Source organism: Polypterus senegalus, chromosome 15 (assembly GCF_016835505.1).
Source record: "Polypterus senegalus isolate Bchr_013 chromosome 15, ASM1683550v1, whole genome shotgun sequence".
In the NCBI taxonomy this organism is placed as follows: Eukaryota; Metazoa; Chordata; class Cladistia; order Polypteriformes; family Polypteridae; genus Polypterus; species Polypterus senegalus.
In genome coordinates this window covers 104,836,382-104,854,902 of record NC_053168.1, presented here as the reverse complement: position 1 = coordinate 104,854,902, position 18,521 = coordinate 104,836,382, and the positions used below count along the sequence as shown (strand labels likewise).

At 38.3% G+C, this 18,521-nt stretch overlaps 1 protein-coding gene across 3 annotated transcripts; it reads right to left on the bottom strand.

The window, feature by feature from the left end:
• Positions 1 to 2,095: 2,095 nt before the first annotated feature.
• On the bottom strand, positions 2,096 to 17,097 carry LOC120515757 (ribonuclease P protein subunit p25-like protein). 3 transcript variants are annotated; one of them, XM_039737042.1, is made up of 3 exons: positions 17,010 to 17,097; positions 14,578 to 14,686; positions 2,096 to 3,394 (listed from the first exon to the last, which is right to left on the bottom strand). In XM_039737042.1, the coding sequence occupies exon 3, from the start codon at positions 3,363 to 3,365 to the stop codon at positions 2,778 to 2,780; it is 588 nt and encodes a 195-aa protein (XP_039592976.1). In that variant the 5' UTR covers positions 3,366 to 3,394; positions 14,578 to 14,686; positions 17,010 to 17,097; the 3' UTR covers positions 2,096 to 2,777. The 3 variants fall into 3 exon arrangements, with proteins under 3 accessions (XP_039592976.1, XP_039592977.1, XP_039592978.1); XM_039737043.1 differs by lacking the exon at positions 17,010 to 17,097 and adding an exon at positions 16,627 to 17,000; XM_039737044.1 differs by lacking the exons at positions 14,578 to 14,686; positions 17,010 to 17,097 and adding an exon at positions 7,454 to 7,598.
• Positions 17,098 to 18,521: the final 1,424 nt, after the last annotated feature.

The window sequence follows — 18,521 nt, the reverse complement described above, 5'->3', positions numbered from 1 at the left end:
TCTGGCAATGGCATGTATTGATGTGCCACCCTGCTGAAGCTGGACTACCTGTGCAACCTCTGTAGGGTCCAGGTATCGCCTCATGCTACCAGTAGTGACACTGACTGTAGCCAAATGCAAAACTAGTGAAGAAACAGTCAGAAAAGATGAGGAGGGAAAAATGTCAGTGGCCTCCACCTGTTAAACCATTCCTGTTTTGCGGGCAGTCTCATTGTTGCCCCTCTAGGACACCTGTTGTTAATTTCATTAACACCACAGCAGCTGAAACTGATTAACAACCCCCTCTGCTACTTAAATGACCAGATCAATAGCCCAGAAATTTCATTGGCTTGATGCTATACACTGATTAAAATGTGCTCTTTTCATTTGTTGAGTGGTATATATTCTAAAGTAGCCCGGAACATGTGTTGGTGCCCCTAGAAAAGATTATACATAACTGGATGAGAGAGATTTTTCAAATGAGCTGCTTTCTTTAATGTCTCCAATTCAGCAACCAGTTATTCAGCCTATTTAAATGGACAAAAGTAGTCAGTCTGCTGTCTGGTATCATCAAGTGTCCCACACTAAAATTAGACCACCAGATACAGCAAATTAGAGAGTTGTCCGAGGAGATCAGAAAGCAAATTATAGACAGGCATGTTAAAGGCAAAGGCTATAAAACCATCTCCAAGCAGCAATATTAATCAGTGATCTGCTAAATGAGTACATGCCAGCACAAGATATGTCAGAGGCATAAATAAACTGATCAGGGATGAATTATTAGACAGAGGGTAAAAAAAAGACAGTGGTGCACACTAGTGGCCACCAAGACTAATAGTGCCTATCAACTTCAAGCCATGTCGAGGCCACTAAGACTAATGTTGCTGTAGGACAAAGTGGGCACTGCCCATTCTGCAAAGGTTTTAGTTGCATGCCAGGTCTGTTAAGGCGGCAGATTTAACAAGGATACAGGCATCCAGCTGTGCCTTCCACCACTTGCATTCCAAACTAAGTGACTGAACCCCAGCTTGTGCCAGGACCTGCCTGGACTTCATCAAGTAGCAGAGTTGCACTGACATCTCTCCGGAAGTTCCTCTGCAGACCTCTTGAGGCAAAAGGCGTAACTTTATATCATAAAACTATTCATATGTGCCAAGACAAAGTAGAACTCTAAAATACCAGCAGACAGGCTGCCTATATTTTGCATGTTTGTCTGTCTAGGCTGTGTGCATTCATATGATTATATATGCATTTATCATATTTGCTGCTGTATAGCCCATTATGGATTCAGCAAAGAGGTGGCGTAAAATGTAAAAATCATGTTTTGTCGATCGCAGAGAAAGTGGAAGTGCTAAAAAAAACTTGATGTCTATGCAAACCATTTGTTTTTCATTTAGTGTTTAATTTTCTTTTTTTAAAAGGACTGTACAGGTAGTCATTTTCTGTTAAATATATACAGCATATATAACCATCAAAAATCCAGCATTCCTCAGGTTGCCAGATTTCTGAATGTCAAAACCTGTAGTAGCGTTGTTGAATTAGGAGTAATTGCCAGTATTGCCTTCAGCAAAACGGATCATTAACCAAGTTAAATTCACTCAATTCCTACATTTAATTTGACTCTCCCTGGGTGTGCAAGTTAAAATTTATTTTTCAAATTCTACACTGCCCATCCACATCATGGCCCGTTGTCCTGCAGCATGTTTACCCATCAGCTCATTTCCAGCATGGCGCCCATAAGGACCTGCTATGGATCTTTACTGCCTGCAGTCATTAATATATAAAGTCTCCTCTCATCCTACCTGTCTTTCCCCCATCCAAGGCATCATGTGCATTGTTCGCAGTCTTCCATATATTGCATGTAACAGCCTGTACTTGTTTTATGTTAAATTTTTTAACTATGCCTATAAGCAAGTTAAGGTGCTACTGAAGTAACTGAATTAAAACTCAGGGATCAATGAAGTTCTTTCTTTTTATCCACCCATCAACACTGCTGGTGCACCGCCTTAACAACATACAAAGAGTGTCCATAGCTCACATAAAACTCTGGGAAAGGAAACAAAAGAACTACTTGTCATTTCTTGAAGGGAAAGGATGATCAGAGAATTCATAGCAGTCTATTACTTAAGAATTTATTGATAACATAAGGAAATGAGCAAAAATAAATTTATATACTGGCTTTGGGGGTGCACAATTCATTCTTAGTTTAATCCTATATCAATTGTTCCTTCAATAAGCACACAAGAGTCACTGAAGTTGACCTAAAATGTTGGGTGAAGTAATCTGTAATACCAATACAAAGACAGAGATTTGCTTATGTTAATTAAAGCTCTTCTTCCTCTTTGAAGCCCTAAGCAGTTTTTGTATAAAATTACAATGTGCATACAATACTCTAAAGTAGCTTACCCACCGCATGATAAATACATGTGTGTTTGGAGACACCGCACCTTAGAAGCCTAATGAGCTATGCAACATATTTGCTGACTGCTGTAACTCTGAAATATAAATAATAAAAACCACTTTGCAGGCAATGGACACAACAACAATGTTAAACCAAACAATGAGTCACTGATAAAAATGAAAAGACAGACTACTGTTTACCAGAAATTTTAAACACCACCACTATACCCCAAGAACCAATCAGAGGAGACTGTCAAACTGAAATGTTATTGCTCAAAGGTGTGCAAATTTCTTAGGAAGGAAGAGTAAAATTCAAAACTATGAAGACCTTCAGACCGAATGATCACCTCATCATTTAAAAAGGTAAGTCCAGTTGTCTAATTCAGTAGGACCTACTGCTAAGGGCGACCTCTGCCTTGAGTCTTTTTGACTGGCTCACCACGATTTCCCGGGTTTTGAGGCGTGTATTTGCCTTTTCCTCCTTTTCCTTGCCACACTCCTGCTTGGCGCTTCCTTCTTTGCCCTTGTTGACTTTCTTCATCTTTTACTGTCTGTGCCCAAAAAGCAGAAAAGCACCCTGGTGCCTGATAGCCAGGTTCTGAAACATCCAGAGGGTCTTTAGACAGTAGCACATAGATAGCTGGCACATTCCTCTTCACAGTTAAGCTGTCCAGTCCAGCAGTGGATTCAAGTGGCTCCCATAACTCTTCAGTAAGCTTGTAAAGAAGTTTAGTAACCTGGTGCAGACCCTTAATGTGTTGCTTTAGGATTTCCACACAACTGATGGCCTTACACACAGCATTGCCACTTCCTGTGAAGACTATGCACCTTGCCCCCTCCTTCTCCATATGCCTAATGGCGAACCCCACTAAGTTACGTATTTTACTGCCATCCTTGACCTTCATTTCTGGGGTGTCAGAGGGCAGTTCCTGGAAAGGCATTGGACTGGGCTTTTCTGTTGTTTGAATCTTCTTATAGTTTTCCATTTCTGGTTTTCTAGATGAGATCTTGAAAACTAAAGGAAATAAAATAAAAATATTCAATAAAGTAATAAACTGCAAACACAGTCTACCATTGTAGTGAAAATCTATGAAAAGATTTGATACCAAGGACACAATAATATATATATTTTTTTTGGATAATATGATAAGTTTTGCAATTTAACTGTACAATATATTGCTTTCCATTTTATTTTATTGTTCACCCTCTGATGGGCTGGTGCCCATTCCAGGGATTGTTCTCGCCTCTGCACCCAATGCTTGCTGGGATAGGCTCTACCTTCTTTATGACACTGGCTTGGATTTTGTAAAATCTAAATGAAATAAAATGAAATTAAAATTTATACTCTAACTCCACAGGCAAAAATCACCAAACTTAAATGTGGACAGAGCACTTTGTATCTGAATCTCAGAAGCAGTGTTAGTTAGGACTGTCAAAATTAGCAAAAAACAAGGTTTGAACATTCAAATTTAAAAAAAGTAAATATTTAAAGATATACCAACGTATGTTAATGATTCTAAGTGTTTACATGTATGTTTGTGTTTTTTTAAAATAATTTTAAAGGTAAGCAGTGGTGACAACAGCAAGAACAAAACCCTTCACATCTAAACAGGAATAATTACAGCACTAATCAAGCAAGTGTTAAGTAAATATAAGAGCCTACAAATCCTGAGAACATGCATGGCCACCATGTCTTAATGTCCGGGTAAGCAATTTCTTGTTAGTATAGTAAGCCATAAAATAAACCATGAAAAAGAGCTAAAATCCATCAGCCACATTTGTATGCAATGTGCTTTCCTATACTTTTTTTTTTTATAATTACAGTGAGTCTGAAAAGCATTAAGTGCTCTGATATGCATACTAGTGAGTGAAAACTGCAATCCACAAACTTGAAACAACAGCCCCTTACAAAAATGGGACTCTGTGTGTACAAAGTGATGTGATGTCACACTGATTGCAAGGCACGTGTGAAGCCCTAAGAAAAAACATTCATGATTGCTTAAACCTGGTAAATGCAGTTGACATTTTACTTTCCACCAACTAAGTCGCTTTTTGTTTCCTTGAGGGCAGAAGATGCGAGTAAGATGTGCTTATATAAATCAAGGCACTGAGAATCTATTCATGTCTCACAACTAAGGTAACTCAATGTACTAAATGTTGGACTGTAGTGATCTTTAAGCATTTAGTCTCCATTACAGTTTTTATTTGGCATACATTTTTATGTCAATTAAAAATTCTATAAAACAAGTTAAGAGTGCAGTGCCAAGTTAACAAATGATACAATTTTAAAGTAAGTCATAAAAAGCATTGGATGTAGTGAATTTATTAAAAGAAACACACAGAGTACAGAAAAACTGTACAGGCCTGTCTTGGTGTGTTTGTAGTGCAGGACGTCAAGTTGAGTGCAGCAGGCAGGAGCCAGCCATCAACTAATACAACATGACATTAAAACTAATTAGGGTCTTTTCTTCTCCCTTATAGATCCAAAAATGCAACAGGTGGCCTGAACATTTTTCATTACACTTGATTGTTTTAGGCATTATGGACCAAGCCAACGGCCACGAGCAGTACTGTGTGCTGGCTAAGGTAGCTAAATGTGCAATGCATCTTTAAAACATGGGTTTACAGTATGACAATAGAGGACAACTGGAACTGCGCAAGTAGTTTTAGGCTAAGACATTTCTATTAATTCAGAGAGAAAATAACACTCAAGAATATCGGGTTTAAGAGTGGATCAAAACAGTATCAGAAGAAGAACAATACAGTACTTTTAGTGTACCAGAGAAGATTTTAAAAATCTGCTCTGAGCACACCAGTAGATCAAAAAACAGGGCAGTGGGGTAGAACAACTGTCCCTATGTTGTATATAGGTGTAGCTGTAAATTTTATTAATTAACAAGCTAAACATTGATAATTTCAAAAAGATCGATCGCGGATGTGATCTGCAAATTTCTGCAGTACTGTATCTAGAGTAGCACTTTTCCAAAATTATTGCAATATGAAACAAACAGTGAATGTCAGCTTTTACCTTGAGACCTTTTTCAGATAAGTTCAAATTATATTTTAAACAGTGAAATTGTATCTCACAGTCCTAGTATTAATGTTAGCAATGTGCGAGAATGCAAAAGAGATACATTTTACTATGGAAATATCAATGAAATGCCCAACTTCAACTTTCTTATTAATGGTGCAAAGAATGCAAAAATTTCTTGGTAATTGTGTTCAGTATTCCAATGTTATTTTACAATAAAAAAAATTGCAATAAGCTACTATTATCTCTACACTTACAGAAGACAAGAAACCACTCGGCTGCTTCAGAGTTTAAAAAAAAAAAAAAAAAATACAGGAAATGGGTGAACCATAAAACTGGCCAATTCTTCTAAAGGATGTGCACTACTGTGGACTCACACCACAAAGCAGCCACAGTCCAAGGATTTTTGATGTGGTGAAATTGCCATTCATGAGCTGCAAACCTGTGTTCTCTGGCTCCGAGGCGAGTGCTTTTTGGCATGAGCTAAATGTATATCTTCATACATCAGTCACGTAGGGTCAGTCTCTGTCCACTGTGAGCGATGTGCTCCCCTGGTAAAGGGAAGCTTCTCTCTGTGTCAGCCACCACGTTCTCTGCACAGCATCGCCACTACAGAATGTTTTAAGATCAAACCTTTATTAATAAGATTACATATAATCACTGTGAAATAGCACGCCAGGTGTATATACAAAGTAATAAAAACCCAAACAGCATTCATCACTTTTAGCCTTGTCCAATGTCCTGCATCATTCCATCAGCAGCTCTGGTTATGCCAACTTAACACAATGCCACACCTAATGAAGGGTGTAGCAAATATGTTTATGCAAACAAAGGATTTTACAAAGGAGGCTGCGGAATCCTTATTTTGAATGGAGGTTCTTGATGCTCGATTAATTTTTGATGGTAACAGTTCTAGACAGATCACATTACAAAAACAGGACAGCAAATTCTTCAAAGTTTTTGTTTCATGTTTCAGATAGAAGATTCCTGAAATAATTTTGCAGCTTCTGTCCCTAAGCATATCTATGTATTAGTACTGAGACATCTGGGGGATTTTTGGCAAAGGAAGAACTATGGGGGTAATTTTTTTTTCACTTAGTACGTATAAAGATGTTGGATAACTCTGTTCCTTGAAAAAAAGACACCAACTATTTAAAAACTGTACTGGGTTTTCAGATTGGTTTCCTTTCAAATATTCCACTTTGTCTAGTATTCTGAAATCAATAATTATGTAAAATATGCAAAAATAAATATGGGGATACCTATTCACAATCCTATACACACACTCACACCTCCACAGTTATTGGCTCCTTTTGGTAAATTACCTTAATCTCCTAGTGAAAAAATGATAGAAACCCAACCCAACTTTAAATGAAGTAAATTTATTCTGAGAAAAAAAAATACTCATGAAGAAATAATTATTTTTACAGCACCATGTGTCACAATTATTGGCCACCCTGCATTTAATACTTTGTACAACCTTACTTTGCCTATAAAGAACACTGAATCTTCTCCTATAACATTTTATATTTTATACTCTTTGTAGAATCTCTCCTGATCATCCAGAGTTCTAGGTACTCTCTTGTGCACTGTCCTCTTCATCTCATTTCCCCACAGGTTTTCTATTGGGTTTAGATTCAGGGACGGAGACGGCCATGGCAGATGGTTGATTTTGTGTTCTCTAACCATTTTTGTGTTGATAAGCGCACATGCTTTTTGACGAGGTATTAGGTTTTCTACGAATAACATTTACTTCAAACTGTAGCACACCCTGCGGAGGTTGCCACCAGATTTACATAGCAAGGAGGCCACTATGCTTTTAAAATGAGGGACGGACAGAATCAGGCCAACACCTAAGCCCTACCATATTTCCACCCTGCCACCTGAATATTAACAACAACCAAGAAAATGCCCATTAAAGATGCAACACACAAATATATAAAATGTTCATTATTTGCTAGAATAACTACTTACAAACACAAAAAGTACTAAACAACCCCCACATGATGATATTTACAGTTCTAAAAAAAAAAAAGTCCTTACTGTAAGTGATGGAAGGGATTCTGAAAATGGAAACTATGGATAAATGATGGAAAGAAATGCGGAATGCTCCTTTTCAATAAACTGCTTCCCGAAACATGGATAGTGAAATACTGTCCTACTCCTGGAGACCAGAAGAACAGTCTTCGGAGGCGCACCTCTTCTCCAAGAGCATCAATGGACTGGATTGGGAGGAAAAAGAAACCACAGCAATCCTTAAATCCATTGGCTGAGCACCATCCTTCTCCGCTACGAATGTCCAGTATCTGAAAGGTTTCGAAGCGACTGCAGATGATGTTGATTGGAAAATGGCACAATCAAAAAGTCCTGCCACATCCTTCTCTTGGTACTGTGTATACAAACCACAAACTACAAATCCCACAAGCCCCTCCGCATCAGTGCAATCCTGTTTAAAGGCACCAACCCCAATTTACAAACAGGAATCGGTGCAACCAGTATTGTTATTCACATTTAACAATAACTCAACAGGACATACCTACATACAAACAAAACGGTCTATGCGGCCCTGCTACATATTAAAGGTTGAATTTCATTTTTTCAGTGCAAGATTAAGATAATTCATCACAACATGATTTTTACTATCCATTTTACTCATCTTTACCAGGGGGTGCCAATAATTACCTATATAATGTACATGTATGTACGCAATGCAAAAGCTTAAATACGAGTATGTACTACATAACTGATAGCCACTAGAGCATAAAACAAGAACAGGAAATGATCTCTAAGCAGAGATGGTATGAAATGTTTTATGTTAAGAACAAAATATCCTGCCAACTGGTTAAGCCAAAATATAATGTTTTGTTGACAAATCACTTCTGTTCAGGTGGGCTAACTCTGGTAAATCTAATCAAGACATCAAAGAATGTTTTTATTTTTTGAAATTTTTTTTAGCTACAACATGAAGTGACAGGTAAGTTATTGTCAACAAAATTCAACAAAACTGAATTTTATTTTCATTCGTGATATGCTGTCCATTAAGCAATTCATGAGCCAACAGCTCATCATAACTGGCAAAGCATATGTCAGTCAGTCATTTTCTAGCCCACTTAGTTCTGAACAGGGTCACAGGGGTGTCCCGGAGCCTATCCCAGCTACCATAGGGTGCAAGACAGGAACAAACACTGAAAAGGGCACCTGTCCACTGCAGGGGAAAACACACTCCCCAACCACCCACTAGGGTCAATTTAAGAAACACTAATCCATGTAACCTGTGTGTCTTTGGACTGTGGTAGGAAACTGGAGCACCCAGAGGAAACCCAAGCAGACACGGGGAGAACATGCAGGGAGGAAATTGGGATGTGTATCCTGTTCTCCTTACTACAAGGCAGCAGTGCTACCACTGGGCCACCGTGCCACCCCAGAGAATAAGTGTACCTTTGTTTTTAGTATCTGATACTAAATTAGTTACCCAAACTTGGGTTCAACCATATCCATTCTTTTTAAGACTCTGTGAGCCCTTTCAACCTCCAAATGGCTGCAGTTCAATGCAGAAAAATTTAAATACGCAAGGACTGAAGATTTTAATTCCTAATTCTCTCCTTGTGGTTCTGAGGTGCAGATTAGATAGGTTAGATTTCTGGGACATTGTCATTTTTAAATCTTTCTTATACTACTGGTGGAGTAGCGGTTTTGTAAAAGTAAAAATTAATGTTTACAGTAGGGATCCATTAATCTTAGAATAAAAATACATGGTGATAAAAGTTAATTCCATTTCGAAAATAAACCTACAACAGTTTCCACTCTCTGTGGTAACAGCTAACAATCAGGAAAAAAACAACAGAGGCTTGTGAGAGACCCTTTCAGTCAAAAATGTATAGTCATTTCATTAGTGAGAAAAAGTCTGATGTTATGTTTTTGTTACACTCATCAAGTGCCATTGAAGAAAAGGTAGCTTGACACCCTCACTCTGTTATCAAGCTTTTGCCAATTCTGGAAAATTGTTCTGGAAAGAACAATGTATAACTCTATTATTACAGTGATGTTTGAAACATTCACAGTTATATTTTAAGAATTTTTGCTTATGAAAATCATTAATATTAGATGAAAGTTATCTTTCAGACAGCTAACTGTTTTCTTATTCATTTTATTTTCCATATGCATGTGTTGCTTTGTGAAGCATCATAATTTAATAAAAATTTAATTTGTCAGTCCTTTTTTTATTTCAGTTTTATGTAGCATATACTTGATGAACCCATCACAGATCATGTTACTTGTATGTCATATGCTGCAACATTTTCCTACCCAAATATATACAAAGCAGAGTCAGTAATATTTAAAAATGATAAAATGTACATTATTAAAGAAGAGGAAATAACGGAGGAAGGAAACTATTAACATTTTCCCATGACAGTCGTATTTAAAAAAAAATAAATAAATAAAGAACCCTAAAAAGATGTGTGCAGGGCTGACAAATCTTTCAAGCTGGTAGCCTTCAAAGGAAAGTTCATTCACTAATTGATGCACCAATACTTTTCATAAAATTCCTAATATCTAGAATCAAACATGTATTTTGATGTACAATGGGTGCAAAAAATAATCACCCCCTTTGAAATATTCCCATTTTTTTGCTTTACAGCCTTAAATGAAAACACACAAACCAATATTTTTTCCAGCTTTACTTACTCAATGCAATCTATAACAAGTGAAAGATATCACAGCTACAGTTCAGAAGAATTTTGAAAAATAAAAAACAAGAAATACTGAGATTAATAAAGGATGACTCCCCTCTTAAACTCAATCAGGTGTAACTGCCCACCATTTCCATTGCAGACCATGGTTACTGGCTTCCACCTGTGATCAACTGTATCAGTGTGATTAGTGAAGCATAAAACCAGCTGTTCCAGGAGCATTCCCTTGCTTGGCAGTGCAACTGACAGCAAACAACTGACTATGGGTGGCAAGCCAGTTTCAAAAGATCTCAGGGATAGAGTTGTGGACAGACATAAGGCAGGAGATGGATACAAAAAAAAATCTCAAAGGCTTTATCAATCCCAAAGTGAACAGCAAAGTCCATAATAAAGAAGTGGCAAGTTTTTAGTACTACTAGGACCCCGCCCTGGATCAGGCCGTCCCTCCTAACTGGATGGAAGAGCAAGGAGGAACTAGTAAGAGAGGCTATCAAGAGGCCAATGGCCACTTTGAAGGAGTTACAGGAATTTATGGAAAAGAGCGGTCACTGTGTGCATGTGACAATAATTTCACAAGCCCTCCACAATTGTGGCTTGTTCAGAGTGTCGCAAGGAAAAAGCCACATACTTCTCAAGAAAGACCACATTAAGGCTTGTTTGAGCTTTGCCAGAATGCACCTTGAAGATTCTGATGCCAAGTGGAAAAAGGTCTTATGGTCATACAAGACCAAAATCAAACTATTTGGCCTCAATACCAAATGGTATACCTGTCGGAAATCCAATGCAGCTCACCATCTACAACACACCATACCTACAGAAAAGCATGGTGGTGACAGCATCCTGTTGTGGGGGTGTTTTTCTGCCACAGGGCCTGGGGCTCTTGTTAGGGTAGAGAGAAAAATGGATAGGGCAAAATTCTGCCAGATAGTTGAAAATGAGCAGAATGTTCACCTTTCAATACGACAATGACCCGAAGCACACAGCAAAATTCACCACAGTGGCTAAAGGAGAAAAAAGTGAATGTCCTCATGTGGCTCAGTCAGACCCAAGACCTAAATCTCATTGAAAATCTGTGGAAAGATTTGAAGATAGCAGTCCACCAATGCTCATCATCCAATTTGATCGAACTTGAACAGATTCTGTAAAGAGGAGTGGGCAAATATTACTTAATTTAGATGTGCAAAGCTGACAGAGAAGTACCCCAACAGACTCAAGGCAGTCATTAAAGCAAAAGGTGGTTCAACAAAATATTGACATTGGGGGGTGATCCTTTATTAAACTCAGTATGTCTGGTTTTCGATTTTTTATAATTTTTCTGAACTATAGCTGTGATATCTTTAACTTGGATGTTACAGATCGCATTGAGTAAGGAAAACTGGAAAGAATATTGGTTTGTGTGTTTTTATTTAAGGCTGTAAAGCAAAAAAATGGGAATATTTCGAAGGGGCGATTCTTTTCTATACCCACTGTATAATCATGTGCACTCTTAAACATTTCCCTCAAGGTCCTTGTGTTGACAAACAGGGCAGTTTAATGCATTGCTGGGTTATTTTTGAATCCATGTGTTGGAGGAGAAGCACAGATGGTCTGCTTTCTCTTAGCTAATTTTAGAGTCGTCTTTATTTTTTACAGGGGAAAAAAATAACAATGGCTTAAGGCAAAAAACAAAGGTTTATGCTGAAATTAGTCTTGTAGTCTTGCTATAGCCAGACATATAATTTGTATGTCTGGAGACAACCATGAGTGAATTTTGCTTATAACTCGGTAGGAACAACTGGATGGTTCACCGAGTGTCCCATTTCTAAACCAATCCAACAGATCATGAAGGCAACACTCCAAGTGGGGACGGTGGTTTTGGTCTGCAAACAGCAGAGGTGCTCTCATTAACCTGGTGCAACAGACAGGAAGCTTCTGTTTATGATGAACTGTCTAAAGTCAAGAAGCCTCCTAAAACACCCTATTAAACATATAAATGTGTCTCATATGCAAAGAGCACATTGCACCTTTTTACATAACCTGATGCAAGGAAAAACATTTCTACAGTATCAGATACATTGGCATTTGACGGTAACACTGGACGAATGGTAAACATGAATGATGTCGTTGCAGGTGTTGTGTGTGCTCTCTGTTCTTCAGCATTTCGATGATAGAAAGAGTCGATGTAAGCTTGAAAGAATTGGCAGCTATATTAATGAAAATATGAATGGCAAAACATGCATCTGAAGTAAATGGTATGTCACACTCTGCAAAAGAAGTGCCATTAAGAGAGCGGATAGCAAAGTGCTAGAGGAGATGCAGATTTCAGTACACAAAATACCCAATTCAACAAACCTGCCTAACACCACCAGTACATGCTCAAATGAGTTTGAACTAAAGAAATTCGACATTACTGTCTTATTGAAACTGTAACCATGCCATGAAAAAACAGCCGCAGTGTTTTAACACATTGTACGTCCACAGACCACAATGCTCATCTAAACTCTGTTTGCTGTTATGTCACATAGTGATGCAATAGTTAAAATAACAGAAAGATATCGGGCAGACAGAGGCACTTCTCAAAGTGTGCAGCCCAATAAGCTACAGCAGTCTGCGTGTGTGCGTGTGTGTCTGCCAATGTGAAAATTAATCAATTAGCTTCAGTTACGTTGTACTACTAAGTTCCTGAATGGATAATTGCAATTTAAGCTGTTAATGTTCTCTCAACATCAACTCAGCATCTACTAGGATGAGGCCTTATGGGCACAGCCCAGTCTTTGCAGTGCAGCATTTCGCCACTTTACACTTTTTCCAAAGTAGTATAGCAGGTTGGATAATGGATGGATGAAGTCTACTGTCTCTTCCTAACAAAGTGGGGTATGTGTGCAACATTTTGTTGACACTGGGCCAAGGCTGTAGAACTACACAAAGAACAAACACACACCCACACACACTGAGCATTATATACTGTAGAAGATGGTTCCTGGCTCATACTAATTTTTTCCAAGGGTTGACGGAAAGGAATCAAAGTACGAAGTAGAGCAAGACTTACTCTGTACTATAATAGAGGAGAGGGAGGTTAGGAGCACACGCTGATAGTGCATTAGTGCACCCACCACATGACAAACCAACTCAAGATCCCAGATTAGAACCCCAGTGCAGCCATGCAATGGGTGACACCTCAGCACCACACTAGTTCAGGTGAAATGGAACAGTGCGAGGTTGTTTATGGTGGCTGGAGTCCCAATTCTGCCACCAACCTCCAGGATTTCCCCTGCAGTTTGGAGGGTCTAAATGCAGGTTAACGTCATACCCAGAACGGAGCAATTGCAGGTTAAGGTCCTTGTTCAGGGGCCCAAAGGAGTGGAGTCACTTGTGGTGTTTAAGGGATTAGAACCGGCAACCTTCCGATTACCAGTGCAGATCCCTGCCTCATAGCCACCACTCCACCTAAGTACTATAATAGGCATTTTAAAAATTATGATATATCAACTTACAACATTTTTTGTTTATTTTCTTAATCAAATTAATCATGATGACTGTATTAATTATACTTGTTTGCAGTTGTTGGCTATGGAGCTAAGCAAGACATGTTTATAGTGAATGGAGAAGTTCAAGTGCAGTGTTCTTTTTAGGGCACAGTAGGGGCTCACTTTTGATAAAAGGTGCTAACAGTTGCGTTGCCACTAAACTTTTTTCAAAACATAGGGTTTGCACATAACACAGTAGTGGTGGATGTATTAAAAATGCACTCCCACCCAAAAGTCCAATGGAAAGTTAAGTGGTGGTTGAAGAAACAATTGAAAAAGGGGTCAAGAGTGTCTTACAGGTGTGGAGAATGAAAACAGTCAGTCAATTAATGGTTACTACAACTATGGCAGAAAAACAGAATGCACAACACATCACATTTTGTTTCTAATGGGGTGAACAGTCGGCAGCCTTTCAGTGGGAACAAGAAGTATGGTTGCAGTAAGCTAAAGAATGTAAACACTAGAATTTGCCTGGGAAAACTATGCTAGTTTCCATGAAATCCTGCTAACAAAAGCTTAATAACATGGCAAAAACTTAATCAGTAAATAGATATAGTATGCAGAGCATCAACAATGTATGCTGGTGATGATGTAATGGTGTATGGTATATAGAAGTAGAAGAATGCTAGAATTCCATAAAATATCTTAACTTTGTTGCCAGGTCTGCCCCACCTTAGTAAAAATCTAACAGGATGATACAGAAGAATAACTTTCTATGTTACAAGGTTAGCAAAGTTCTAGACAGTGAAAACTCCTCTTAATCCATGACCTCTTCTGCAACCAAATATTAATTCATCATAGCACTGCTGCAATATGATGGAGTAAGCTATTCAGAGTAAAGATCAATCCATTTACAGAGCCCTCTTACATACATTTTCAGCCAAACTGGGTGAAGCAGGAACCAGCTCCACATGGGACTTACCACCAGCTAATCTGCAACAACCATAAAATCAGACACTGGCCAGCTTACCTGTAACTGTACTTAATGCCTAATTAAATCCATGTCCAAATAAATTTGGGTTGTCCTGCAGGCAAATAATGGAACAATGTCCTTTTAGAAAGATGTAATTGGCCACTCACTGTAAATAGAGAAAACAATTAGATATATAGATAGATAGATCGATCCCCAATTCCACAAAGTTGGGACGCGAAGTAAAATGTAAATAAAAACAGAATACAGTGATTTGCAAATTTCATAAACTCATATTTTATTCACAATACAACATAGAAAACATATCAAATGTTTAAACTGAGATAACGTACCAATTTATGAAAAGAATAAGGTCATTTTGAATTTCATGGCAGCAACACTTCTCAAAAAAGTTCTTTTAACAACAGTTCCATAAACGTCTGGGAACTGAGGAGACCAGTTGCTGGATGTTTAGGGGAGGAATGCTGTCCAGTTCTTGTCAGATACAGGTTTCTAGCTGCTCAACAGTCCTGGGTCGTCTTTGTTGTATTTTTCGTTTCGCGATGTGCCAAATGTTTTCAACTGGTGAAAGGTTTGGTCTGCAGGCCAGCCAGTTCAGCACAGGGACTCGTCTACTACAAACCCATGCTGTTGTAATAGATGTAGTATGAGGTTTAGCATCGTCTTGCTGGAATATACAAGGCCTTCCCTGAAAATGACGTTGTCAAGATGGCAGCATATGTTACCTGTATATACTTTTAAGTACCGACGGTGCCTTTCCTGATGTTCAAGCTGCCAGTTCCACAGGCACTAATATACCCACATAACATCAGAGATGCAGGCTTAAACACGGAGCGCTGATAACATGATAACAAGCTGGATTGTCCTTCTCCCCTTTCTCTAGAGGACGTGGCATCCATGGTTGCCAAAAAAAGAATTTCAAATTTTGATTTATCTGACCACAGAATAGTTTTGCAATTTGCCTTAAGATTTATATGAGCTTTGGCCTGAGAAGATGGCAGAATTTCTGGATCATGTTCACATATGGCTTCTTCTTTGCATGATAGAGCTTTAACTTGCATTTGTGGATGGCAGGTTGTGTGTTCACAAACACCGGTTTCTGAAGTTTGCCTGAACAAAAAATCCGAGTTGCCTCAAAAGTTTGGATTTTATAATCTTTTTAGCTGGCCAATAAAAGGTGTCATTTATCTTGACTTCTCATTATGTTCTAATGTGAATAAAATATGGATTTATGAGATTTGCAAATCTTTGCATTGTTTTAGTTACATTTTGCACAGCATCCCAACTTTTAAGGAATTGGGGTTGCAGGCAGACAGTAAGACAGATATTAATTCAGATAAACTTCCTAAAAGGCAGACGAAAGACACTTTTGATGAAACTTCATTATAGGCACAGAAGGGAATAAATAAGGATATGGGATCTTCTATGAGGCAAATTTCATTTTGAACATTGTAAACATACTAAATAAATAAGGCAAATTCACCCCAAACAGTGCATACCATTGTTGATGACCTATTTGGCTGTGGATATGCCAAGCTGAAAAGACCATTCGGATTACAAAACTTATGTTAAAAAAAAAAAAAAAGTGTAAAATCTTCCAACACATGTACTCCAGCTTGTGATTCAATCTCTTATTTTATAAATTGAACTCATTAAAAAAAACAAATGGATGGACAAGTACTCTACGGGCCTGCAAGGGACTGACAATTAAGCATGATATATATATATATATACATATGTTATATAACAAGCAATAATTTAATTCATTACATTTTGCCAAGGGATAGTAAATCTACTTACAAAGCAACGACTTGATCATAAAATACTTTTATAAAGATACTTGCGCAGAAATATGTCATTAAAATAACAACCATTATTATAAAGTCGAGTTTATGAGTAGTAAGTATAGAAAAGTACTACACAAGCTGATTATACATAATACATATTTACGTAATTCACCCAGAGGCAGAATTTACTGTGATACAGATAAGTTAAACAAGTTTCGTTTCCATATATTGAAACAGCTTGCAATCATTTTATTGCCCTGTCAAAATATCGTATAAACAGGTTCAGATGAATTCTACCCACCGTTTTCCTCTGCACATGCGGCTTTCGACCACTTCCACTATCAGTTGACATCTGTCTGTGCGTGTTTCGTTCCGAAGACGATAGCGTTGTCTATGTATTTTACTATTTACAAATATATAATCCGAAATTCTCAGTGTGTTGCAAAAATTCAGGCAACACAAACCTCGAGTCAGCAGTCAAAGATTCCCATATGAGTTTGAAGACGGACAACTCTTATTCAAACGACACGCATTTTTGGATCTTTCGAAGCTTATTTTAAGGCCTTTACGACGAGTACTGCACTAGGTCACTCTGCCACGGCTCAACCTGCCCACTGGCCGCAATATATTCGAAAAATCTTAAAACATGACCCGATTTACAAGGAGGTTTAAACATAAACTCACATAATTTGATGAAGCACTTCTCTCCACAGGCGCTGGCGCCGTAAAGCGATACTGCAACGACTACAGCACTGCATCTTGGGAATTGTAGTTTTTTGGGTCGCAAAATAAGCACGACTGTCGTTCACTGTTTAGCCATTATTTCTTTAAACCTCTACAGAGCTACGTAAGATACAGTTGTGCTTGAAAGTTTGTGAATCCTTTAGAATTTTCTATATTTCTGCATAAATATGGGCTAAAACATTATCAGATTTTCACTTAAGTCCTAAAAGTAGATAAAGAGAAACCAGTTAAACAAATGAGACAAAAATATTATACTTGGTCATTTATTTATTGAGGAAAACGATCGACATTATCGATATTACATATCTGTGAGTGGCACAAGTATGCGAACCTCTAGGATTAGCAGTTAGTTTGAAGGTGAAATTAGAGTCAGGTGTTTTCAATCAATGGGATGACAATCAGGTGTGAGTGAGCACCCTGTGTTATTTAAACAACAGGGGTCTATCAAAGTCTGCTCTTCACAACACGTTTGTGGAAGTGTATCCTGGCATGAACAAAGGAGATTTCTATAGACCTCAGAAAGAGTTGTTGATGCTCATCAGGCTGGAAAATGTTACAAAACCATCTCTAAAGAGTTTGGACTCCACCAATCCAAAGTCAGACAGATTGTGTACAAATGGAGGAAATTCAAGACCATTGCTGCCCTCCCCAGGAGTGGTCGACCAACAAAGTTCACTCCAAGAGCAAGGCATGTAATAGTCGGCGAGGTCACAAAGGACCCCAGGGTAACTTCTAAGCAACTGAAGGCCTATCTCACATTGGCTAATCTTCATGTTCATGAGTCCACCATCCGATGAACACTGAACAACAATGGAATGCATGGCAGGGTTGCAAGGAGAAAGCCATTGCTCTCCAAAAATAAACATTGCTGCTCGTCTGCAGTTTGCTAAAGATCACGTGGACAAACCAGAAGGCTATTGGAAGAATGTTTTGTGGACGGATGAGACCAAATAGAACTTTTTGGTTTAAATTAAAAACGTTATGTTTGGAGAAAGGAAAACACTGCATTCCAGCATAAGAACCTTATCCCATCTGCGAGACATGGTGATGGTAGTATCATGGTTTAGGCCTGTTTTGCTGCATCTGGGCCAGGACGGCTTGCCTTCATTGATGGAACAATGAATTCTGAATTATATCAGAATTCTAAAGGAAAATGTCAGGACATCTGTCCATGAACTGAATCTCAAGGTCATGCAGCAGACCTTAATCCAATTGAAATATTGTGGAAGGACCTGAAGCGAACAGTTAATGTGAGGAAACCCACCAACATCCCAGAGTTGAAGCTGTTCTGTACGGAGGAATGGGCTAAAATTCCTTCAAGCTGGTGTGCAGGAATGATCAAAAGTTACCGGAAATGTTTAGTTGCAGTTATTGCTGCAAAGGGGCTGGGGGGTTGGTGCATTTCACACCAGATACTGAAAGCAAAGGTTCACATACTTTTGCCAGTCACAA